The 11,642-nt window shown below is 30.8% G+C and overlaps 1 protein-coding gene across 1 annotated transcript; it reads left to right on the top strand.

Moving 5' to 3' along the window:
* The first annotated feature begins 1,364 nt into the window (after positions 1-1,364).
* Positions 1,365-9,345, top strand: LOC134242418 (lysosome-associated membrane glycoprotein 1-like). Its single transcript, XM_062724492.1, has 8 exons — positions 1,365-1,516; positions 1,825-2,013; positions 3,389-3,531; positions 3,632-3,679; positions 5,213-5,417; positions 7,571-7,735; positions 7,961-8,106; positions 8,989-9,345. Exons 1-8 carry the CDS (start codon positions 1,459-1,461, stop codon positions 9,343-9,345), a joined length of 1,311 nt encoding a protein of 436 aa, XP_062580476.1. The 5' UTR covers positions 1,365-1,458.
* Positions 9,346-11,642: the final 2,297 nt, after the last annotated feature.

The following is an 11,642-nucleotide window of genomic DNA, read 5'->3' as shown; positions in this document are numbered from 1 at the left end:
TATGCACGTGAGTGCACATGAAATGAGATAAATCAAAAATACACTTGAATGAGCGTATTTTTTAAGACTTTTGGATTAAATACTTTAATATTTTGTATATAAAAAATATATAGATTGTGTAGACAAGATGATATGGTCATTACGCGCTTGCATTCACATGCGCACTCGTGCAATGCTAAAATCTGAATGAACTTGGCGTTGTTAAAGTTTCAAATGCATAGATTTTGTCCGGGAATATGGCACCAAAAAGGGAGTTGGGGAGCGTTTGGGGAACATCTGTAACGGTCCCCGTTACAATTAGCACTAGTTGTTTATAATTTTTGATAAAAAAAAATATGGAGTACTCTATAGATAATCAATGTTCATCAACATGGGAAAGGGTATAATACGATGTGCAATATATCGACAACTTGTGTATCTTGTGTATCTTGTGAGATAACAGTTTACCGTAAAATCATTTGATAAAAGTATACAAAGATAAATCCTTCAGTTCATACTATATGTATTTATACATTTATATATTTGCCTATATTTTTTATTTATATGATTTGGGTTATGCCCTTTCTTAGAAAGTTTAATTTTGAACTTATTTGAGACATACCCGAACGTTCGATGTCAAAATACATTTGGAAGGCAATTTCCGTTGGAACGGTATTCCTATGGGGTAAGCAGCTTATAAAAATAAATATAAAAGATTAAAATATTGAACGTAAAAATTTATTCTGTTATCTTTATAATAATAACATTTTAATAAATAACACTTTGTTACATTATTAATTTGCCACTCATTCACTAGTAATACAGCTAGGTTAATCAGAAACTTGTAAATTGATAGAACCAGAGGCTCTAGGTAGCCAATGTAGCCATTGTAGCCATTTTCTTAAGAATTCGGAATATATAGAAAATTCCAGGAATTTTTTTCTGATAGATCTTTCTACTTTTGAAAAAAACAGAATGAAGGTTAGGCATAATTTTATTTTACCCTTTTACAACAAGAGAAGTCCATATGTTTAAGTTGGTACTTGCACATTTTTGAGATGATAATATGACACATATTTATAGACATCATCTATTTTTCTGTATTTCCATCGTTGGTATTCTTTTACAATATGTTTTGAATATACATGAAGTTATTCAAACTTTGCATAAATATTACCGATTTGGCTTTGATATTAACTTATATTCATTTACTTCGACAAATTAAGCATTATCACTGACACAAGGATCAGAATATAAGTACATGTACGGCAATAATGAAACCTGTATTGATGTTAAGATGGACGTTCTGTTTACCCTGAGTGATGGAAATGAAACAATAAAGTTTGATGGAAAATATTTACTGTTAAGAAACGGGATTGTGCAACTATAGGAGAATATCAGTCCATATTGACATTGACAAATTCAAACTCAGACCTTCTGTCCTTGACTTTCAACGCTCTCCCTGATTTATCAGTGAACATGAGCTTGATGTTTACATTTGCTCCGTTCGAATTCTTTCCAGGATCTCCAATAGCAAGTAAGTTGTAATATTGACACCACTCAACCTCATACCAACTTTTATTCACGTGCGAGAAATACTAATACCTATTTACTTACCAACATTAATTGCAGCTAACAATTTATTTTGCTGTCCATTCGTAAAGAAAGTTTCCCCAGTCGCGAAAATTCATCGTCGCGTATTAATTTCAAACTGACAAATAAAGGCTGACGCGTATAATACTTTGTTTACAGTAATCAATTAATATACAGATGGAAAAAGATGTGGAAACTTTTCACCTTTTTTATCCATTTTTATTACAAAAATATTACTTGATAAAATTACAGCTACAATAAATTTGTTGGATACTGGAGACTTGACACTTGGATCAATCGCCCAGCTTTATCAGTGTGAATCCTCCCAGAGAATAGCATTAATTGGAGTGCTGGAAGGCACCATTTATACTTTGTACATGGATATGTCTAACGTACAGATTCAGGCTTTAAATATAACAAATGGAAAACTCAGCACTGACGGTAAGATGTTAAAATACACATTCCAGAATTTTACGTATGGAGATCTTTGGTATTCTTTTTATCCGTAACATCTTCTAAAATACGTTATCGAATAGTCACAATGAATAAGGCCACACATTATTTTATTAGTAATTTTTTTTCAATTACCGCAAACTAAAATATATCTTTCTTTTGTTTATTACAAATAAATACCAGTAGAGCTAAAGTCGTTTTAGTTATTTGTTGAATCTTGTTCAAACAACAATACTTAGTATTTCATTTATTATTAGGAAGAACGACCTGTTTAATACGTATGTACACGGCGGGCCTTTTGCCAGGGATACTCACTTTTCCATGGCATCTCATTCCACCTCTGATGTTTTGGATGCCCGTGTTTGTTCTGCTCATATTTTGTATTGTTTCATGGACTTTTGATCTTTAAGGTAATTCCACCCTCTATGGTGTCAAAGGCTTTTGCAAAAACTGGTTTTACTTTAAATTAAAACCTGATAGAACACTTTCTCTTTTAGGAATGCTTTTCAATAGGTGTTCTGATGAATATTGTAAAGTAAAAGAATTTAAAAAGATGTATATTTTCTTTATTTAATCAATTATTCAATCTTTAAAATATTGAAAAGGGCAATAACTCCTTCACAGGTCTCTTCATTCAGGCGTTTGCTTTTATGTAAAATAGTTTCCCTGATACTCACAATTCAAAAGTATTTTGTAAGTAGAAATATAAAGGAAAATTATTCTTTAAAAATCATTTTAACCAGTTTTTGAATATTTTTCATATATACTGTTTACAAAAAATGTGCGATTTTTTTGTTAACAAATACTTTCATTTATTTCTGTTCAAATCTTAAATACCCCTATGGCGACCTATACTTTTTTTGCAATTATTGAAAATTTTAAAGTATACTAATATATAGTATTAAATGAAAAAAAATCTTCTCAAGAATTGTAAGGGTGGCATGAATGATCATATTTATTATCTCCAAATCTTTCACTAACAGCCTATACATCAACAAAAATGAGTTTTGGTGCATTTATAATTATGGTGCATTTTTTTGTTGCTGGGAGCAAGGGAAAATGACCCCAGCCCATAGAAAGCAAAAAAATTCTTCATTACAAAGGGTGCATTTCTCCAGAAATAGCATAAATACCTTCTAATCATTATTATACATAAAATTAAGATTTTCCTTTCCCAGGCAGTGTAGATTCAAGTGTGTTACTTAATTTATATGTGTTATTGCAAATGATATTTTATTAATTTTATTAATTTATGCCTAAAAAGATATTTAAATATAGCTCTTTGCAATACGTTCTAATCCAGGTTTTTGCAAAGGTATTTTCAATCTTGTTCATAGAGTCACCATTTCACGCTGTATTACAGTGTTTGTGTGTAGTGCTGATCAGATGACATCTGTAGCACAAGATACAACAGTGACATCTGAACCCACTACAGCCACAACAGAACCACCAGCAATTACTGAAACAACAGTGGGTCCATCTAATGGAACAACAGAGAAAACAACAGTTCCATTGGGGGGACCACCACTGCACCTCCAAATCCTTCATTTCCCCCAAAGTCCAGATATGAAGTCATTGAGAACTCCCAAATTTGTCTCATCTTTAGGGACGCTTCCAGCTAAAAGTGACGTATATGACAAAGGATAATAAAACTGTAAGATTTGTATAAATTTTTTGAACAAATTTTTAAGTATAATTAATTTTTGATTGACAATCATGTTTATAGAGAATGTTTAAAGGAACCCCAACATTGGCTCCCATATGGTTTCACAATAGTGAAAAAGTCCCATGTTTTTCTGTGGCCAAAACAAACATAAAATATAAAAACTGTAAAGTGTTATGTTCTATGGTGGCATATTTCTGCCCCTTGTGTGCAAGTTATTTTTCTATCAAATACGTCGACATGCAAGATAAATATGTTGACATGCAAGATAGTGATGTCAACATGCAACATAAATATGTTGACATGCAAAAAAATTGCAATCAAATAAATATTATAAAAAATTTTAAATATCGCCCACATGTGACATCCAAAATGCTAGATGCTTCTTATTTATGTCGACATGCAACTTATTTATGTTGACATGCAACTTATTTATGTTGACATGCAACTTATTATATGTGGACATGCAACTTATTTATGTTGACATGCAACTAATTTATGTTGACATGCAACTTATTTATGTTAACATGCAACTTATTTATGTTGACATGCAGCTTATTATGTTAACATGTATTTTAGTTATGTGTGTATGCAACTTGGTTATGTCACATGCAACTTGGTTATGTCAACATGCAACTTGGTTATGTCACATGCAACTTGGTTACAACATGAACCATCATATCCAATGTCAACATGCAACTTATAAGTTGCATGTCAACATATTTATCTCGCATGTCAATATAACCAAGTTGCATGTCGACATAAATAAGTTGCATGTCAACATAAATAAGTTGCATGTTAACATGTCTAAGTTGCATGTCATCATATTTATCTTGCATGTTAACAGCTCAGAGTAGCATTTAGTATGTTGGATGTCACATGTAGGCAATATTTGAACTGTAAGATTGTTTTATAATTTTTTTTCATTGCAATATTCTTGCATGTCAACATATTTATGTTGCATGTTGAAAGTAGCTATGTTGCATGTCAACATATCTATCTTGCATGTCGACATATTTGATAGAAAAATAACTTGCACACAAGGGGCAGAAATATGCTACCATAATGTTCTGTAGGTTTTACAAATAATTTCTTTTAAACTTTTATTCTAAAAAACTTTTTCGGAGACTGCAAAGTTGGAACATGTAACTTGCTAGAGCACCCTGTACATATTAAACATGGTTTACCGGATAAACAATTTCAGCTTTGATATGTAGGATTGCTCCACATTTTTACAAACCGTGCGAGCTCTCCTTTTAAAAGGTAAAGAGGTTTTGATCACATTTTTGTCAGCTAAAAAACCTTGGTATAACAACGTGAAATGAAAATGAACAACTTATGCTTTACAGGAACAGATCTCTATGAATTATGCAGAAATCTTTTATTAGACTATTCAAGAAACGTATCAAACAAATCTCCTTAAATCAAAAATGGATTGTTGGAAACCAGTAATATGTCCCTTATGTTCACTGAACAAAACTTTATTTACATGTACGTAGTAATAAGTTCTCATTCATTATACAGGCTACTACAACAATGGATGTTCCAGTGAGCAGTGATGTCACCGTCACAGGAACATGTGCCAGTGGAAATGAAAACTTTTCTGGTCTCACTATCACACCAAAAGATGCAGGAATTCAATCCTTGATTTTTAATTTTGAAATAATGAACGGAAAATCTAGCCTTATATCTTGGTTTGCTAATGTAAATATCTCGGATGCCATGGAACGTAGGTATCAACAGTGTATAGTCAATGATTTAACAGTAGATCCATATTTAATTTTTCCCAACTTTGTCTTTCTTTATATATATATATATATATATATATATATATATATATATATATATATATATATATATATATATATATATATATATATATATAAATAATGATTTTTATCAATGTCAAATCTACATCGATTTATTTGATGTACCTCAACCTTCCCTAACAAAAAATACTACAGTAATGTTTTGTTTAACTAAGTTAACTTTAGTGCTAACTTTGACACAATAAAGAATTTGATTTTCTACAGTGCTAACTTTGCTAGCATTTACTATAGTGATATTGACACAATGGTTTACGTAAGTAATCACTATGAAAACTTTGATTTACTTTAGTGATCACCATGAAACTTTGATTTACTATATTTGTAACTTAGATTCACTAACGTGATAATTATCACACTATATTGATTTACTATAATGATAACTTTGACACTTTATGCTTAACAATAGTGTATTTTGTTAGGGATCTGACATTATCTTAAAATAATGATATTGACAAGTGACTTTTGATTAAATATATACCTTATATGCATAAAGCAATTTGGTTAAATTGTGATAGTTAGTTTGACCTCCTGAAAAGGTGAAATTATCAGTAGTTACTTTATCATCCACCCTATCCACAATTACTGTGAATAATCGAAAAACTTTATTATGGGGGCATTCAGTTAATAAAATATCACATTGAAGCTTTTTATAAATTTTTAATGAATTCAAATGAATATATGTTTGTCACATGAAAACTAAACCAAATAAATTATATCACTGGCTCTATACGTTTTAAAGTGTAACTCTGCCATTAAAATAGCTCGTTGAAAAAGAAATTTGATTTTTTCAAAAATAGTAGTCAAAGGTCTTGAACTGTAAACATATTATTGATAGAACATTGAAATGTTTTATAGAGTTACTATCTAAATACAAGGGGTTATCAAAAAGTTCGTGGACTAGGGCCATAAAATTAAAACTGCTTAAGGTAAATTTATGAATTTTGAAATATTCAGTTAGCATCATCTTTTAATCCAAAGAATAAAACCACAAATCATGAATTTTATTTTTTAATAAATTAGTAATGTTTTTGTAAGCAATGGTATGTCCATGCGGTGCAACCTCGAAAACGCCGTTTTTTCCGACCTATGTGTAACTGAGAAAAACTCCTTTGATATGATTATTTGATATCCAACAATCCCGTTAATTCAGATATGTGTCGGGATACAATTGTTCTATAAAATATGAAATGTTCACTTCATTCTGGAAGTGTTATGGCCTTTTATCGTAAATTTTACACGAAATGCCCAAATAAATGAGGCCTTAAAAATGACGTCAAAAGGGGGAGGGGTTTCCCGTTTCCAATATTCTATAAAGTTTTGCCCCAGAAAAAACTTGTTTAGACCTAAAATATGTTAAAACTGGCTACAAAAAATATTATGCATCCAGAGTACTTGTCTTTAAATGTCAAAATAGATTCAGAGAGTAAAGGGATACACATTTAATGTCGATTTGTAGTCAAGGTGTGAAAAATCAATCCCGTCAAAAATGACGTTAATCATGTGTTGTAGATCTATATTGAACTCTCAAAAGCAAAATATGCCAGCACAATCAAGCGCAGATCTCCCCCAATGTATTAATCAATCTGTAATATTGTATTCATTGAAGGTCACTGTTCATGACATTGTAAAGTCATATAAAAAAGGCGGGTATAAGTCCTTACTCAGCTCCAGGGAATTTCATCAAAAAAGTGTATGAGTTAGAAGAGGAGGGCATTGAAAAATCAATGACGCTATGGGACGTCATGAAAATAAACGACGACAGCGCTGGGTGATCATATAATGTCGTTTTCATTTTATAATAATTTAGAAAATAATGATCGTATCAGGCTAAAATTTTAACATTTCTTTATTTTGTGTTGTTTTATGTTCCATACAAATTTTGAAAGCACGAACTACACAGTACTAATTTTATAGCCTCATTCCACGAACTTTTTGATAACCCCTCGTATACATGATTGCAATACCCTACGGTCATTTTATGTTTAATTGTATTAATCAGGAGTTTGCTGTTGATGTATTGTTGTTATTTGATAATGTATATAATTATTGTCAGCTGATTTCAACCACTCAGTGACTGATAAAGTGAATTTGTCAAGTCCTAAGTTATATTACAAGTGTGAAAATGAGGGAAACTTTTCGGACAGTACCCTGGCCTTCATGTACATGGAGTTAAAAGTGCAAGCTTTTAATGTTGAGGACGGAAAATTTTCGGAAAATGGTAAATATTTTACAAACATAAATGTATAAGTATTTGATTACAAAAGATAAAGATCCATTTCATAGTGACATGTATGTGTGTTAAATGCACTGTACAAAAGTTACCTAATCTCTGCTTGATTCATTGTACCCGTTTTCGAAAATACATGTAAGTTGAGCATTTACTGGATCTTGCAAATATCTTCCTTTGTGATATATTTTTTAGATATAAATTCTTCTCTTTCAGGAGTGTATTGTGAGGCAGATTTTGAACCCATTCCAGCTTCAGGTTTTTCTCCTGTTAATATATATTCTGTATTGAATGGAAATAATATCTGCGTTATATTAAAGGGAAGCATCCATCTAAATATTCCTTACATTTCAAAAACTGGGGTAAGTCTAAGATCACTATTATAACATGTAGTTCACTTAGAAATTTGAATTTTAAAAGATAATAGACATATACCTTATGTGCAGATTTTTTGTTCTACTAGTATTTCATCATTTAATTCTCAATCATTTTATTCCGCGATGAGTATCTAGAATTTCTTAAAGGTTTTTATAAGAAAAATTGAATTTGCAAATACAATAAATTTCTTATTAATTTTTGGGTTTCTTTCCCCTTCTTTTTTTCTGTTTCCTTGACTGTGTTTCTTGCTTTGTATGGTTTTCTTTCTATTACTGCAATAATAACTTAATACAACATGTTCATAATTGTTCAAAATATTGTATAGATAAAATTAATTACTGCAGTTTCAAGCAAATTCTGGAGGCATTTGGGTTATGGTTCCAATTCTTTGATGTTTTTTGCCTCCCTTGAATTTGCTTTTAACAATAATTAATATGTGTAGTTGATCTAAACAAAACTTTTGTTGTTTTTAGTATCAAAGCTCTATCTTCCTAAATATATTGAAAACTTACTGAAATCAGAGAAAAGTATGTGATTTTTTTTCTAAGAATTTGTCATTGCAATATTTTTACTTTATCAAATATTCATATCACAGGACGATGTTTCTTTAATAAACATTTTGAAAATCTTTTGCATTGTTATTCTACAACATTTTTAGTGCATCATTTACTTTTACATGTCAAAAATAATGATGAGATGATAATTAGAAATATTTTTATAATAGATTTTAGTCCTTAAGCTATTAAATTATATTTATCATATATTGAAATATTGAAAGTTGAAGTTATATGTATTTTATTTTGCTCACGTAAGTAAAGATTCGGGTACATGTATTTATGTGATGGATGTTATTAATTTAATATCAGATAACCACAGAAGTGGTTTCCCTGCCAGCAGTGTACAATGTGTCTGGTGAATGCAACACAACTATGAATGGACTCTTCTCTCAGCAAATGGTCATTCGCTTTTACGACGCCTGGACCTTGACTATTTACTTCTCAATTGACAAGAATCAAGAGACAGATCTATTAACAGCTGGGATTGCTGTTGATAACTACTACTACATTTCACAAATAGAGCTGAACTATGACTACAACAACATCCTTTTTAAGAATGCAGTCGATAGCAGTAAGTTTCGAAGACGTTTGTTAAGAATTTATATTGGCATTCTTAAAAAAATGACTAGTGCATGGACAAAGAGTTATCTCTACATAGAATTTTGAAAGACAAAAAAATAAATAAAAAGAAAAGAAAGGAAAATGAAAAAGAAGTAATATATATAAAAAAATATTTGCAGTTCTTGCTAAAGAAATGTCAGTTGTTACTGCCAATCTCAGAAAACTCACAACAAATAATAACAAGAGCTACAAGTGTCAGAAAGAAACTACCTTTCATCTGCAAAATGGATTATCTATGGTTACCAAAGACCTTCAGTACCAAGCTTTCAAAACTGGGGACAAGACAGACTTCAGTGGTAAGATGTATGAATTAAATTTTGAAGAAATATTCAAAAGTATAAAAAAAAATTTGCATAAATTAAGAAGTTTCTACTTATGCATCCTATAGAGTAGTCTTAAAATGAGAAAAAAAACATGAATTTCGAGAGGAAAATCGGTGACATGATTGATGCATTTTTGGACACTGTAAGTTTGTTATCTTTGAATTATTGACTCTTCCTTCTTGGTGTTGTGTTTGTTACAGAAAGACTCCTTTTGAGATCTATTAACTCATCATCAAATTACTGTAGATCACTAATTTTTCGCGACACCTAAATTTCGCGAGCAAGTCATTGACTCTTTATTAGCGAGACAAAATTTTCACGAATTGTGGTTATTGCTCTATATAATCTTAAGGAATATTATAATACGCGAGAATTAAATTTTCGCGAGCACACTGTCTCGCGTAATAAAGCGAAAATAAAGTTCTAGCGATTAAAAAGTGATTTACAGGACGTGACGGACATGATATAGTCCTAGTTTTGAAAAGAAATGATGATTCAAAATTAATTTATAATTAGTTTTTCATTTAAGTTTTTTTTTCCTGAACAAAAGTCCTCTGAAAAATACGGAGAAGTACACTCTTGTATTTCTTGCCAATAAAAATGTTAATAAAAGTGAACACGAATATTGAGTATTTTTGTATTTTTTAAGTATTTTGAATATTTGTATCAACTTCAAAAAATATAATACATTAACTTTGAATGAAAATTTTGTCTATAACATATAAATTGTGAAAATGAAAATGGCTGACTGCCACATAAAAACTAGAGGTACTGTGAGCAAATAGCTCACTAAATGATACCTTTCGCCTCCCATATGAATGTTATTGCAGTGTCCATATCTTTTGCTCTGGAAAATCTAAAATATATGTCTTATCAAAAAGTGAAATAGGAGGTGCACCATGGCAATATACGAGGGTTGTTAGACATTGAATTACGGAAAATCTATTGTGTACTGTGAAGTATGACCTATGTGTGAATAAATTCCAACATTTTGTTTATTAGTATGTAAAAAATCAGGTCCATTAACTAAAATCTTGAAAATTTACAACGATTTTTACTATGAGGTCATAGGATTCACGGAGCAATCCCTTGACGTAAGGCGACATGACAACAAGATTTCAATCCGTTATGCTCTGTCACAGTTCTATAAATCTTTCCTTTCTGAAGATTTTTCTTATCTTTTTTCTACTTTAAAATTGAATATCTATATCAACACATGTTACCTTCTACTATAATGTCTTTTGTACTAATTCGGATTGTATTGATTCGGATATTTTTGAGATCTTTAAAAACGTCTATGCAGTAAATTGATCAGGTTTGAAAACTATACAAAACCGTATGGGCACAACGTCCATGCGATAAGAGGGTAATGAAGTATCGATGGAGTAATCATTTTCAAAATGTTAATCCTTCCATTTATATGAAGTCACAACTTTTGTCCTTTTTGTGTGTAGGAAATTCCCGGCAGCATCTTGAAAATTTGTATCTCTTTTTAGACATTTTACTGTCTACACACATAATTTTTACGTAGTGCAGTGCTCCATGACGCTCCATGACGTTCCGATTTTTGGCTGTGTTTTTACGTGTTGATCATATATAAATGGCTATAAAACAGTCATTTACTCTCCAATTTAATTCAAAATTTCTCCAAGTGACGTTTCATGAATACTTTAGCAATAGGTAAAATATCATAAATCTCTTTGCGCTACAATTGTGCAATTTTTAATTTTAATAAAGAGTCTTTGTAATGTAAACGTGCCAAAATGGAGCATGCTCCGTGAAGCAAGATTTATCAAAATAAAAAAGCCGTATACTTTTCAATGATCACCGGAGAGCACCAAATTTTTGTGTATTTATTGGAAAATAGGTTAAGATTTTATCTGGAAAGTTTGACCAGTTTCGTGGAAATAGCGCGCTCAAAATAGAACTTGTCCGCGAACTTTTCTAACACCCCTCGTATAATAACGAATTTGTGAAAGTTTCATTAAATTTCCTTCAGTGGTATGAGAGGAGTTGCGG

The sequence above is a fragment of the Saccostrea cucullata genome, unplaced genomic scaffold, assembly GCF_032062105.1.
Source record: "Saccostrea cucullata isolate Sc308-1 unplaced genomic scaffold, CSIRO_AGI_Scuc_v1 ctg14552, whole genome shotgun sequence".
Classification (NCBI taxonomy): Eukaryota; Metazoa; Mollusca; class Bivalvia; order Ostreida; family Ostreidae; genus Saccostrea; species Saccostrea cuccullata.
This window is presented reverse-complemented; position numbering and strand designations above follow the sequence as displayed.